This window comes from Epinephelus lanceolatus, chromosome 9, assembly GCF_041903045.1.
Source record: "Epinephelus lanceolatus isolate andai-2023 chromosome 9, ASM4190304v1, whole genome shotgun sequence".
Lineage (NCBI taxonomy): Eukaryota > Metazoa > Chordata > Actinopteri > Perciformes > Serranidae > Epinephelus > Epinephelus lanceolatus.
Genome location: NC_135742.1, coordinates 38104125 through 38118770, shown reverse-complemented (window position 1 = coordinate 38118770; position 14646 = coordinate 38104125). Strand labels below are relative to the sequence as shown.

The 14646-nt window shown below is 39.9% G+C and overlaps 1 protein-coding gene across 1 annotated transcript in view; it reads right to left on the bottom strand.

Moving 5' to 3' along the window:
* slc4a5a (solute carrier family 4 member 5a) overlaps positions 1–14111 on the bottom strand; it is a 46491-nt gene extending 32380 nt beyond the window's left edge. Inside the window, exons 1-5 of the mRNA XM_033620176.2 lie at positions 14015–14111; positions 8006–8064; positions 6858–7070; positions 3325–3454; positions 1970–2130 (exon numbers count right to left, since the gene is read on the bottom strand). Of these exons, the coding sequence (XP_033476067.1) occupies positions 1970–2130; positions 3325–3454; positions 6858–7070; positions 8006–8063 (562 nt within the window). The 5' untranslated portion in view covers position 8064; positions 14015–14111. The remainder of the gene's footprint in view (positions 1–1969; positions 2131–3324; positions 3455–6857; positions 7071–8005; positions 8065–14014) is intronic.
* Between the last annotated feature and the right edge of the window lie 535 nt (positions 14112–14646).

Below are 14646 nucleotides of genomic sequence, written 5' to 3'. Positions count from 1 at the left end.
TTTGTGCATCCCATATGAATAAACTTAGATTGTCTTGTGTGTTATTATCATCATGATTTGCTGGAGAACTCTCCACAGCAAACAGGCAGACAATAACCAAGACTAGTAGAAGAAGCCAGCCTGTCATTTACAGTTCAATTAAAATCAGATTTCACCATGCTAAAAGCATGGGTGACAAAGGACAACTATTGTATAGGACACATTTTTTACAGATGCATGTTTCATGACAACACCCTAGACTACAGAGCCAAATGTGACCTATTTTCCTGCATAAGTGGTTTTGGTTTATTGGTTTTCAATAAATAGAGAAACTAAGGTATAAGCAGAAACAGTGAGGTCTGCCCATGCACATAAAAACTGTGCTATATGGAGCTATCATGCAATGTACACTACCAGTGGTTGTTTGATTTTGCTGCACTGGGAAACACCATAACTGTTGTCATTGATTCTTTTTCTATTGATGATTAAATTGATTTACTGACCACTCCACACTAATGCATTTGCAGCTTCCACTTTGCCATGTGGTGAGTAATATGGGGAAAGTAGGAAAAGCATGAGTTGGCAGCTGTATGTTTAACCAACAGGGAAAGTTAAAAGAGGTTGTTGTGGTATTGGGATTTCCATACAGTAGTAAACCGTTACCTGATAGAGGTAGTTTTAGATTACAATTTAGCCTGCTGTGAAAAACTAGTCTTACAATGGACAAGACCAATTTTGCATCATCGCCAATTCACAACCTTAACTCTTTGGAGGCCCATGTCCAATTTACAAAGGGGTCAGTCCATGACCTTCAGATCTAGCTACAAGGCAAATGCAAACTATACAATCATCCTAGCCAATGGGAAGTGAATGTACTAAGTAAATGTTGACAAAAAGTTGGCTAATCATACGTATCTTTCAAAGATGACCGACTTGCTGTTGATAATACATTCCCATTCCCGATAGCTCAATTGATTAGAAAGGGTAAGGATGATCCCTGGCCAAGGCCAAGGGGGGGCCCATGAAAAGTTCTATGGTTGACCCTTAAGTGGGATCATGTACAAAAGTTTACTTATTGACTTAAATCACTGACAATACAAGTTATGTGTATTTACATGATAAATAAATGTATTTTTATAATTAAAACACATTTCAATGTGCCATCTGGTACTTCCACCCCACGCAAGTATTGTGAAATGGTACGATCCATCTGACATGGGTCAGGTGCACGACATGCAGAACTCACAAGTGCTGCTAATGCAAACATGTGAGGCAGACTGCGGCCTGATTAGCTACGTCAGAATACCAAAAATCAGGAGCTCCTAAATGAAAAGTCAGGGATACAAAATACCTGTAGAAATATGACTGACTATATTAGCAGGAAGTATAAAAATGCATAGGGATTCCTCCCCTTCACCCCCGCTGGGGCCCACTTTTGAAAATGTTGTCCCCCTGCCTTTCCTAACAGCTGGCCTGGCCATAATGACACAGCACATCAACAGCATTATCTTCACTAAGCTAAGCTATAAAGTGGTGTTTCATGAGAAATGAATAAAATAACTTTTCAAATTGTTTAACATGCAAAGCTGTGGCAATATTTGTTAAAAAAAGGTTTTAAAAAAATTCTGTCATATCTGTCCAGGTGTCTCAAAGAAAAGGCTAATATAAAAGTTTCACAGCGAAAGTTCAGCTACAGCTGATACAATTCATCAGTTTAGTTGTGTCATTAAGCATGCACTGTCATACAGAGCAAAGATATTCACAGCTTTTTACCATGTTGCCCCTCTGTGGTTTTGGAGGGAATTTAGCTTTGTATGTTTAGCTAACAAGACATTAGCTAACGTACATTACAAGCTGACATTGTGTATACAAAGAAATACATCAGGCCAATATGATGCTTCGGTGGCTGATATATAAAACAGAACATATATTAACAGTGACACACAATGATGCAGTCATCAGAAAGGAAACTAAATCCCAAACATCTTACCAATTATCTGAGGCAGTGAGTAGCCTTCCAGGTCCAGCAAAACCGTTCCTGTCTGGAGACATGTCCTGAGCTCAAAAAGACTATGCAGGGACAGCGTGGACACGTGTGGTTTACTCCATCTTTCTCCTCCCTCTTCCACCTTCTCTTCGAACTTCACCCACCTGAAGGCAGAAAAAACACGCGGAAAGAGGGAACAGGTGAGGAATACACAACTGTTGAGATGTCTTTGAGCTCGGCGCCTCGGCTCTGCTGGTGGTGCACAGTAGCTGTCTGTAGTTTGAGAATGCCGCTCCCAGGCATGACACTATATGAATGTGAAGTAGGGTGTTTGTGGGAATAAGCAGAGATCTCAGTTCACTCACAGAGGAAATGCCCTGAGGTGAAGCTTGTGCTGCTGCTTATGTCAAAGAATCACTTTTATGACATGTCCCAAAGTTTGAACTCAGTTTGATCTTCTCACTGCACAGTCTTACAATACTGTCAGGAACAGTGTCCGTGCTGACAATTTTCTGAGGGTTAATTTTGCATTATTATCAGCCAGACTACATTTTGAGTAGCCTGTGCAATACAAGGCTGACAGTGCTCCCAACAATGTTGATTGATTATACAAATGCACCATTTGACCTTGGCCTTTATTTCCCATTTTCAAAACGGATCACGTTGGCAGCTCCTGGAAACATCAAAGTTCATCCAAACAATCAAGCAAAAGCAGTTTCTGAATTAATTTGGGATGAGATATTAGCCATACAGATGTGAAATAATGATATATCTGCAATCAACCTTTTTTGTAGCAGCCATTTTGATTTGTCAAAGCAAGGAAAAACCAAGCAGTAACCTTTAGGACTGAAAAAATGAGCCATCGCAGGAGTGCCAAAAACTGCAGTTCTTTGAATGGCCACTTGAGGCTTGCTCCAAGGCCAGTCAGTCGCATTAGACCCCTATGTTAAAATGCCCAACTTTGCAATAGAAATAAACATGTTGAAAACATGGTACAAAAAACAGTTTTGGTCTCTTTAGCTAATCTCCTAATTCATGACAACTGTAGAGGGAGTGAATTTTTATATAGGATAGGTCACCTGTTTGATATTATTAAGGCTCAAAGACACATAATTAAGGGCATGGCCACTTTGAGTGGAGTCTGTAAGTCAGTTGTGTCACATCATATTGTGAACAGAGTTTGCTGCACACTCTGATATGTATTTTTGACAGACTGAATCCTATGTGGAGTGGACATACCCCAGATTTAAATCTTGAAGCAAAAGCAAAGCAACATCATACAGGAGCAATTGCAATGTTTGAGAGCATGATTGTGCCTGAATTTGAGTGTGCATGTGATTGTGAGTGTAATCATCCACCTGGCAGACTCCTTCCACTCCAGCTCGTCTCCTTCCCGCTGCAGAGTGTCCATCTCAGTGAAGAGCGTCGGCGTGGGCATGTCATCATCTTCACTCAGGATGTAACGTAGCCGCTCCGCCGCTGGAGACACTTGATGGAATGAAAGAATATTTTTCACATTTTTACTATTTGTAATTTCACTTCATAGAGTTTTAACAGGCTTTAAAGCTGCATTAGGTTACTTTTATAAGGAAAACTTTTTGTCAAATTTACTGAAACCTACACTACTGTGATTGGTTGTTCTCACTCATGCACAGCAGATTCTTGCAAATGCCATTAGGAGCACTAGGATGAGCCAAAAGCACATAGTTTATTTCATAGATTATCTGTCTCGTGCTCTAACGTCAGGATATACCTTTCAGCAAATATGACATAAGTTATTTTTATAAAAGTTACCTACTGTAGCTTTAAGGGTCTAATGATGATTATAAATTGTAACCTAAAATACAATGTTTAAAAAAAAGCTCAGAGCTGCAGCCTTGTAAGTCTACAGCTTCTCAACCAGATAAACAGGATGTCCCATCTCCATTGCTGCTCCATCAAACTGACTTATGAATGTAAATAGTGATCTCCCATATGAATCAACAGAGGAAGAATTTCTAACTAAATTTTTTTCATTTACACCTCATTCACAACCAGCTGCAGGCAGATGTATTTCCTCTACTGCACCAGCAGTAATGACTGCAGTATTGAAGCCTACATCACACATTTCTACCTGATTATAGTTATTCAATCATAAGCCTACTGTACTAACAATCCATTTTATTGTATGGAGGGTGAATTGGACCTCGTGCTCATGAGTGGCGCTGCAGGGTAATGAGCTGTGAGGTGACCATATCAGCTGCTGCTAACCTATGGACTGAGCTGTATGGTAATTACAGTACACGGAGTGAGTCAATTATATTGAAGCACTTTATTGACAACAACTAACAGTGCATTCTATATATATGTTGTTTTATCTGAATGGCAAGCAAAAGAAATTAATCAACATTTGCCGTTTACTTGCTGCTAAATAGAGCCCAACTTAATTCACCCTCACTCTCAGAATGAGGATCATCAGAGTCTGTTGTCCCTCCTGTTCTCTTTAAGTTACTTTCCCAACACCAGGCCTCATTCTCTCCTGTTGTTGTCTTGTACACCGTTATTGTCCCTGCTATAATCCTCCTACTGGTAATGGCACCATATGCATTACTGATACCCATGGACAGAGGCCCACACACTCAAAAAGACTATAGTTGTGTGTGGATACAGTCCAGACAAAGTAAATCACCTCCACAGCACTTGCCACTGATTGCACCACATCGATTTCGTAAGGTTGACAACCTTCGTAGCCAAAGTCTTTCAAAGCCAAAGCAACAATGTTGTGCCAGGCTACTCATTACTCCAACCTGAAACAGAAGCTACACACTGTCGGGCTGTGTCTCAGACTCCTGCTGTTCACTGTTAAAACTGCTGGAAGGAAGCAAAATCTAATCAAAAGCACAAGGTAGAAGAGTGCAACAAAATTGTAATACATGACACAGTCTGTTTCACGTCTGTGCCAGTGCTTTGGAAAGCTTTTAAATATTTGAAGTAAAAGCCACCATGGCAGCTGTGAGCAGGAAACTTGTTAAACCCCAGACTTCACTGGAGCTTTTTCTACAAGACTTACTTCCTTACCTCCCTGTATTTGCAGAAGTTGTATGTGAGGCCATTATTTTCCTTTATTCTACAGTCACAAATGTAGGTTTTATATAGTGAATAACTGTAAGACAGGTGCATAGCAACACAATGTCAGCCCAAATAGTCCATTGACCACATCCGTCCCCCGCAGTCCTCAGAGGGGCATTTCAGCAGTGCAGTTTTGCAACTACATAAAATTGGGCAACTTGTAAGAAGCAGATTTATAACACAGTGGTCAAAATCAATAAAGCACATGTCAAGGCCGCAAAACATTCAGTCCTGTCTTTTGTTAGACTTTAAATGCCTTCTAAACAAACACATCTTCAAACTCAACATGCCAAAGGTTTGCTGTTAAAATTATGTAGCCTGTTGTGACATAATGATGACATCATCAGGATGATTTTCTCACAGGAACGTGCACAGACATTTTAAGGGGACTGGTATCCTGTCCTCTGGCTTGATGGTTTAGAGCAGTGGTTCCCAACTGGTGGGTCACAGTCCAAAAGTGGGTCATGATGGGCCCATTCTGAATGGACCACAAGTGACTCGCAAACATGTTAGGTTTGTAAAAAACACTCTTTATTTTTAAGTACATTAAATTCCCAGCACAGAGCTTTTACTTTGAAGTGCTGTTTTCTGCTGTAAAGTGAATGACTAAATGACAGCTACTTGACAGAGACAGCAGACTAGCTTTACGACATGGCCAACGCAAATATGATGCTGAATGTATTAATATGTGGGACCTCGAACTTTTGACTAAGGAAAAATCTAGAGACTAAATTTTGCTTTGAGTGTGAGAGGTGGTGAGTTACAATCCCAGATTAGCTCAAGAAATCCTTAACTTGTTATATTGTTAAATTACAATAAAAATTGACAGCATACTGTCTGTCATTACTCAGTACCACCACTTTCTGATAGTCCAATTGTATGTGATGTATCTAATGGCTCACAGTTAGAGTCTCTACATTTTGGAAGCTAGGCCATTGGATCCCTGCTTGCCAAAGTATCCTGGGGCAACATACTGAAGTCCAAATTGCTTGTGATTGTGTATGAATATGTGCAGCTTTATACTCACAGAGCATCCAATTGATTATACCATTCACCATTTAACATTTTCATAATTAAAGAAGACTCACCCCATGGGAGCTCTCTACATTCGGCAGTAGAAGTGTCACATGACAGGTGTCATAGGGCATCGCTTTGTGTCACAATCATTTGTTCTGGGTTTTTTTGTTTGTTTTTAAAATTTCGTCTAACTTTAATGATTGAGGGCTATTCATATTTCTCTTTCACAACAGCAAAAATAAAACTTACTTTTGATTAAAAAAATTACTATTTCCTCCAGAGGGGCAGGTCAGCTAATGAGGACATGGTACTGGTTCTACATGGTACTTCTACACACCCCTGTTTTCTCCTTTTTGATAAGGCTCCTCCAGCACCACAGAAGGCATTGTACAGCTGTTTTGAAGGCTGAGCAGTACTAATCAGGATGAGTTAACAACCTTTGACATATAAAATTGGCGGAGTGCCCCTTTAACTTAAGTATCGTAAGCTTGGCTTTATGAAGTCTCCTGAGATGAGATTAAATCGTTAATGTTTAGTCCTTCAAGGCTGATGGCTGATAGAGGTTGGCGACTGACACAAAGTGCAGCCAATCAGAATGTTCCAGCACAACAGAAACAGGAAGAGAGGTACATTTGAAAACTGATCAGACCGTATGTCTTAGTAATTTCAGGTCCGCCCTTGTGAGATTACTGTTAAAGCTGTTTAAGAGGCTTCTTGCTGTCCTTTATCACCTTATTCATTTATGTCTCTTTTGACAATGACTTACTTGTGCGGTTGATGTCTTGGAGGCTCTGCTCATTTGAATCCATAAGTCCTTCTTCTATGTCTATGTCTCTGTAGTTGTCGTGCTCTTGGTGTCTGTGGTGGTTGTAGTGTCTGTCCCTGTCCATGTCAGCAGCCTCACGACTGGAGCGCCTTCGCCTGCGTTTGCGTCGGTATCCTCGAGACACTGGGACACCAATGTAGATGGACTGATGGTCTGGGGACAGATATATACAGTTGCTGGATGGTTACATGAATATGCACCATACTGTACAAATGGTTGTACTCATTAAATACAAAACTGAAGCGCCAACATGGGTTCCTGTAGAGCACCAATTTACTTTAAGAACAAACTTTAATGAGACCACACTTTGTCCAAAACAAGCCACTTGAATGAATGTTTCATGAAAGACCCCAAAATAGCTGAGTGACAGCCAGTAACACAGGCAGATTGTCTAATGAGATCTTTCATTAATTCCTCATATTCAGAGGAGTGTTTTCATGAATGTTCAACCACTTAAACAAACTCTGAATAAATTATGTTTCACACCATGTCTGCTTATTAAAAGCAGCATTCTCGGTTGGCACAGTCACAAATAAAAGTAAATCAAGTCTATTCAGAGTTAGTCCTGTAGCTTTTCTGCGACTTGGTGTCTGGCTCTGGCTAATCCCTGTTTTGCAACAAAAACCTGGATGATGTGAGTTTGATCATCTGCTGGCAATTAAGGCATTGCTTTAAAACTAATTGCACACTGAACTCCATGTGGAATAACTAAACAACAGGGAGATGCAAAATAATATTGGATCTTTGGAAACCTGCTAATCTGCTGCTCAATGCGAATACAAAACACAAAAAAACTCGTTCAAATATGCATAATGCAACTTCCCATCCCCAAATATACAGATTCATACAAAAACACAGTCTCATGTCAATCTTCGCTCCTCATTTGCAGTCCATTAACAGCTTTCACCCACACAAACTCTCAGAACAAATTAGAACGGTATGATAGTGTGATGAATCAACTGTCTCATGATAATATTACGAGACAAAGTGGGTGTAATGACTTAATTTCCTGTTTCTATTAGCAGAGGGCCACTCCATGATGGATCGACCATAGATATATGACCCACACACGAGGTATGTACACTCACCCTCCTGCTCCTCATAGCGGAGGTGAGAGACACCCATTCCTCGGTCTCCATGGTCCATCCTGGTATAGAGGAGGAAAGACAATTATTGGTCATCTTTTCACATGATCAAAGTGAAGAGACACTTCAGGTATGTCTGCCATTAGACTGTGTGTTGTGATATGTTTTTGTTGTGATTACTTGTATATGTGCATGCTGTATACAGTGGAGCCTCCCCAGCAAAAATAATTGGAGGCTGAAATTTCAAGTTCTTTGATGTTGGTTTGGTGTGTCTGGGCCTTAAAGGGGCTCTGAATCACTCATTTTTCTAAGCTAGGTAGGGTAGCATGAGAAACCAGACAACATAGGGTATCCATTAGTACCAGCCGTGTCTCCATAGCTTATGGAGAAGGGGGCTCAGTAATGCTCCAAATTTAGGCTAAATTTTGGCAAGGAAACAACTGGCATTCCCTTGAACTCCCACCTCAAGATATCTAAATAAAAATGGGTTCTTTGGGTGGCAAAGAGTATCCTGTAAACCTGAGAAGGCTTGTCCCCAGTAAATGTTTTGTTCTTTACTATCAGTGGAATCCTTGAAAATAAAGCTATTTGTGCCTATCTGATGAACAATGAATCGTCTAACATGTATTTTACTTGTTTGATTGATTGATTGATTGATTGATTGATTGATTGATTGGCAATTTTTAATTAGCCTATATACCTTAATAGCATAATTGAATTCCTGAAGTTCAGTTATGGCTTTAGGTTTTGGTGTGCAGCTCCAAGATTTTTTCAGTGACCCCATCTGGCCACCCCTATGAAAAATTCCTGAGGGTGCCACTGGCTGTATAATGTAGAATGGAAATGTGTGTGTGATTGTACCTGTGTAATACTTGTGTGCCCTTCCTCATGTAATCATACATGTATATTGGCATTATCATGTCTGTACACACATGTGCATTTCAGTGATTAATGTATGCATGTGTCATTGCTTTATCTCTGGAATGCGAGCCTCCAGCAGCAGCAGCAGCTGCTCTTGTTCTCTGACCTGCATGTTGGGTTACAGAGCAGATCAATGAGGAAATAATTAAAACGGAGGCCAAGTCGATGGAAATGTACATAATTAAAACAAATGGGAGGATAACTTATCGCACGTGGCACTAATTCATACATTGACTGCCACCAGCAGAGTTTGTGGCCACCCTGTTCCAGCTGATGAGAGGTTAGAGAGACTATATGCATACACTCACAGTATTATGTACAGGGCTGTGACTGCAGGCTATGTGCAGTTTAGAAATTGTGCGTCTACAAAATGTGAAAGATGCTTTTAGAAGACAGAAGTCAATCCGGCTAGTGACACAATGTACAAATTGGCATCCTTTTTTTTCGTCAGTGAATAAAATCACTGCAATGTAAAATACCTTTGCACACATTGGAGACAAAAGCTTGATCACAAAAGTAAAGATCCAAAGTGAGCTAATTGGCAAAAAAAGAAAATGTTGTGAGATAATACTATTGCTCAGTTTCAACATCCATCAAAGCCTTTACAAAAGCATGCCTAATAGGCTGGCCTTATGTTAGCAGCAGTAGCCTAAAATATTTAAAGTTGCATTTATCCATTTTGCCTGCTATTGAGAAGAAGTTTAAAACAAACTAACAGACACACTTCTGACATGTTATGATCTCTTGCTAACATAGTAGCTAAGTTATTTCAGTGTCAGACACTGACACAAAAAGGCTTTTTTCCAGTCAGTATGATTCCCCATGTGGCAGTGCGAGTTTATATAATGCCGCCGGAGGACATCAGTTTGTTAACGCCACCAGTAACATTGTAAGCTGAGCTGGAAAGTCCCCACAGGGCGGGCAGGAGTGGAGGTTACTGGGTCCAACAGACCCCGGACTGTTCTCTTCCCATGTGAATACAAAGCCAAATCATGATGTGTTTTTTTTTTTCTCATAACCTTAAACACATGCTTTTGTTGCACAAGGAAATAATAACAATAACAAAGTGTTTGACGTAATTCGGGCATTTTCAAAAAGACAGCAGAAATTGTACATTTCCAGTATAAACTCTTTTCAAAGTGTATTTTGAAAAGACACAATACATGCAACAACTGTAAATTGACGCACCATCCCAACACATCAACAACGGACGCAAGAGGGTATATTAAGACGTGAAAGTCCACTGACAAAGCAGCAAAATTTGATGAGTTGGTATTAGATCACAAACTAAACCAAATGTGCAGCCATAAAACTGAAATAATAGACTGGTGCAGGAATGAGTCCTAAAACCTGGATATCAGTTAGCATTTTAGCACTTTTGGTTCTCTCGTCTCAAAGTCAATGGGTTTCTTTGAATGGTATTTTTTTTGTAAATGCCTTAAAATAGTCTGTGGTCAATACAACCATGAAAGGCTTTTATATTTTGTTCTACAATATAAAATATGTCAGTTAATATCTCACTGTGAATTTTGAAGAATTTGGGTGTCTAAAAAAAGGCGGTTGCTAACAAGTAGCTAAATGAGACTACAGAACGTCATCACATGGAGATATTGCTTTATAGCTTTATTAGCTTTTTTCTTCTGCCGATTGTTCATTTGTGAGGATTATCTTGATAAAAAAAAATGTGTAACTATCATAAACGTTTGTTTGCCACAGAGTTTATTTTCTGTAATAATCAAAATTTCAGTGGAAAAATCAAATTGGCTTTTTGGCAAGAGAACCTCAAGCAATACTAACTTTCATGTTGGCTTGCAAAAAAAATATCATCTCTGTAGCACTATGTGACCCCCTTTCACATTACACAATCATTTGAATACAGTATTTCAATACAAAATACAAACCTATTTCACAGCAGAGCTTTTTTTTCGTCACAGCAGTTAAAGCACCGGTATAAGAAATGTTAACGATGCCTTGGTAGGTGTCCCACTTAGCCATGCCGGTGAAGTAGCATGCAGAATACAAGGACCTTGAAACTGGCTCACATAAATGGAATAATCTGTGCTGCATGCCAATCATTGTAAAGTGTTCCTGCTTTCTTTTCAAGTTATCAACGTGCATATTGCAGTCATTATTACACCTGTGCTTTTCTTGCTATGACATTAATAGGTCTATTACATCACATCCCTGTGGCTGATATCTGGCAAACCACCTGTGTGGTTACATATGGGCTAACTTAAAGCTGCAATAATATAGGATTTTAATGGATCACATGACTACAAGCATGTGTAATGTGAAAGGTGTTCTCATTCCTCTGATGAACCTGGACAGAAAAATCACCCAACCCTGCTGTTCCCTTCAGCTCTTTGGAGCTTTTAAGACAGCAAGCAGCTGTTCTCAAAAAAACACTTATAAACCCACTGAACGCTACGCAATCTGCACCAAACCGCAGGGAGACAAATTCGCTGGTGAATATACCAGAGCATTTAGCAGCTTGAGATATTTTGGCAAGTGTTGGGGGAGAACTAAATAGAGCAAAAAGAAGAGTGAATTCTAAACTTAATTTTTGTCAGGTGGCCAGACAAAAGACATGTTGCGCTGCTCTCAAGCTGACAAAAAAATCTAAATGCAGGTTTAAATGAAATTAATAATAATAAATGAATTGTCGAGATCAAAAACAACAGAGCTCTTAAGCAACCTATGAAGATGCTTGATTGGTACATTTATCCTTTCACTTACAACTGAGGTACACTGAACCCCTAGTCCTACAAAACAAATAGATTTTGAATTCTCAGGTAGTTTATTGTTACAGAAAAAATGACGTGTCCAGCGTTAGAAGTAATACTGCAAAAGAAAAAAAATCATTTGAGTTTGTGTTTCTACTGTTGTTTCCTCTGTTTTAAAATTTGTAATAATAATAATAATTTGTACTAAATAATTAAAGGGACAATGCACCCCAAAATAAAAAATACATATTACCTGTACCTATATATCTATTTAGACTGTTTTAGTGTTAGTTGCTGTGTGTTGGAGATATTGGCCATAAAGATGTCTGCCTCAACAGGCTAAAGGAACTATTTTCATGTAGGAACTATTTTCTTTCTACCAAACTACACCGTATCACTGCGCAGAGGGAAGTGAGATTTTACTGCTAGCTCACCGAGCACCACTGAGCTAGCTCTCTGTGGATAATATCTCAATTTGGGACTGACATTCTTGAAATACAGTCCACCCCAAGGATGAGAGGTGTAAAGTGGCTGGTGGAGGATGGGTTTAGCCCAGCAGAGCCTGGCTGAGCTGCTGCTGTGTATGCTTGTAGCGCTGGCTTCCTGCCTCTGTAATTAGTGCTGTCACATCAGTGTCCTTCACACCCAGTGGGCAGCTGGAGCGAGAGCTGCGGGCAACCCCCCCCCCCCCACGGCCCGATCGATGCCTCCAAAACCCCCCACACTGCTTGCTAGAGATATGTGCACACACTAACACATGCTCACACATAAACATGCACACATGCACATGAGATAATATGCTCTGCCAGTTTGCATGCAAATGTACACAAGTTTTGGCAAACACCAGCAGACAGAAATGTGCATATCAGACAGTGGAAACAAAAAACAGGTCATTCTGTTTAGTGAGTTAGTCTGTAATATTGAAAACATCTGCCAGGGTAGTGAGATAACTTTCTTCCTTTGACATATAGATCAACGTGTTTACTTTAAAAGAAGAGGCCATTTGTTCTTACTAGTAAAAATGTAGGCCTCTTTTAAAGACAGTCAAGGAAAAGTGAAACAACGAAGGACCCTGATATTTCACTGCTAGGACAAATATTTTACCACTTCTAAGCAGGAGTGTCAAGGGCCCCCCTGGCATTCACCTGCAAAATGTCAGTTGAAAAGACACATACTGACCAGGAGGAGACTCAAAATGACCACAAAGAGATGCAAAGTGACTACAAAAAGACACAAAACCACAAATCAATGCATGCAAACCATGAAGAGATGCAAAACAATAAAAAAAGAGGCAAAGCCACCACAAGGTCTGTGCTTCTTGTTCCTGTGTAGGAAAGGTGGTGGGGCCTTTGTTATATCTGTGCCCAGGTGCCCATTGTCTTAAAATCCACCCATGCTTTTAACACCAACAATTTCCAGATTTTCTTTTTTGTAGTGTACAAATCTCAGCATTCATGCATATTACAAATATTAATACATATGAGCTCTTCAAACAAGATCACACACACAGCTACATACAGTAGTGTATATAGAAACAGACGTGTGCACACACACTAGTCCCTTAGAAGTTTGAGACCTTGTGCAGCTAGTTGAAACTACTTCTGATATATGTGCAGATGTGTGTGTTCGTGTGTGTGTGTTCGTATGTGGAGATAAAGTGAGAGAGAGATTACAGTTATTAGGATAAGTGGTGCTCATTATTGCCTCAGTAAGTTTCAAGAAATTACTGTACGTCTCATTGACTTGTCAGAAAGTTTTTAAAAGCCTGTTTAACAAACTGTATTTTCTCCTGAAAGAGGACGGGGTCATATAAAACTGTTAACTACTGGGATTTCAGGAGATAAAAAAAACTGTTTTACAAGAGAATGGCCACAAGGCACGGTGTGCTTTTTAAGCAGGGGAACCAAACCCTTAAAAACCCTGACAAAGTTAGTGCGTCAGACTTACTCCGCAAAGATAACAGTGAATCTATTAGATATTTACAGATGGAGATTGACACTTTCAACTCCACAGAGAGTCAGTTGTTAGTTTCAATCAAAAGATATCAGTATAGGCTGTCACAGACCTATGTACATCAGTGGAGTATCAGTCTGCTGTTGACGTTCAAGAGCCCACAATTCTCCAAAGTGTCAAAATGTCTATTAGTGCTTTCTTCACACATTTCTGACTGGGTTACTCTTATCTTCATTTTCTAGGCCTGGAGCTAAGGAAAGAAATCCCGAGGCACTAAATGCCATCTCTGACTCAAAAGGCTGAGAAAATGATATGACACCAGAGAGCTCAAAAACACAGAGAAATCAAGCAACGGTGCAGAGAGACAAAAACAAATAAAAAGAAAAGACAATAAGACAACAGTAAGACAGCCTACCTGGATTAGTTGTCAGCTTGAATGAGTGTAAGCAGAAAAGGCCTTTGCTGCTTGTAGGGTTGAATCAATGAAAACATGCCAGTGGAGCTTCAGCAAACTATTGAATGGTACAAACTCAGCAAAGAGGAAAGCTCCTTTCTATTTGTCTCTGTCTGTCATTCTGTCTGTCTGTCTGTCTGGCTCACGCTCTGTCTCTCTCTCTCTCTCTCATGACTGGTTCAATAATGGGCAAACTAGGACTCAGCAGAGAGCTCCAGGCAGGAAGTTGTTTCAGAATATGGTGACACCAACCACCGATAGAAATCCTGTCAATATACTGTACCAGCAGGTCAATATATGGCACTGTGGAAAAAGTGATAAAGGATAGGTAGCTACAGGATGCTGCTTGTGAAAACATACTGTGGGTTGAAAATGGTTTTAGAGTTGGAGAGATTACCGACCATGTCTGATCAGCAAAGGTCACCATTTTTGATATCCTATCAAGTTTCTACACCTGGCTTTTCAAAAGTCTTTAGCTCTGCAGCTGGATGCTAACAAAGCATTTGCAAAGAGCACATGATGACATTCCCATGACTGTTGGTAGTTATTAGGTATGGATATGGAATAAAGAAAGCCAAAAAACTTTTAGTCCA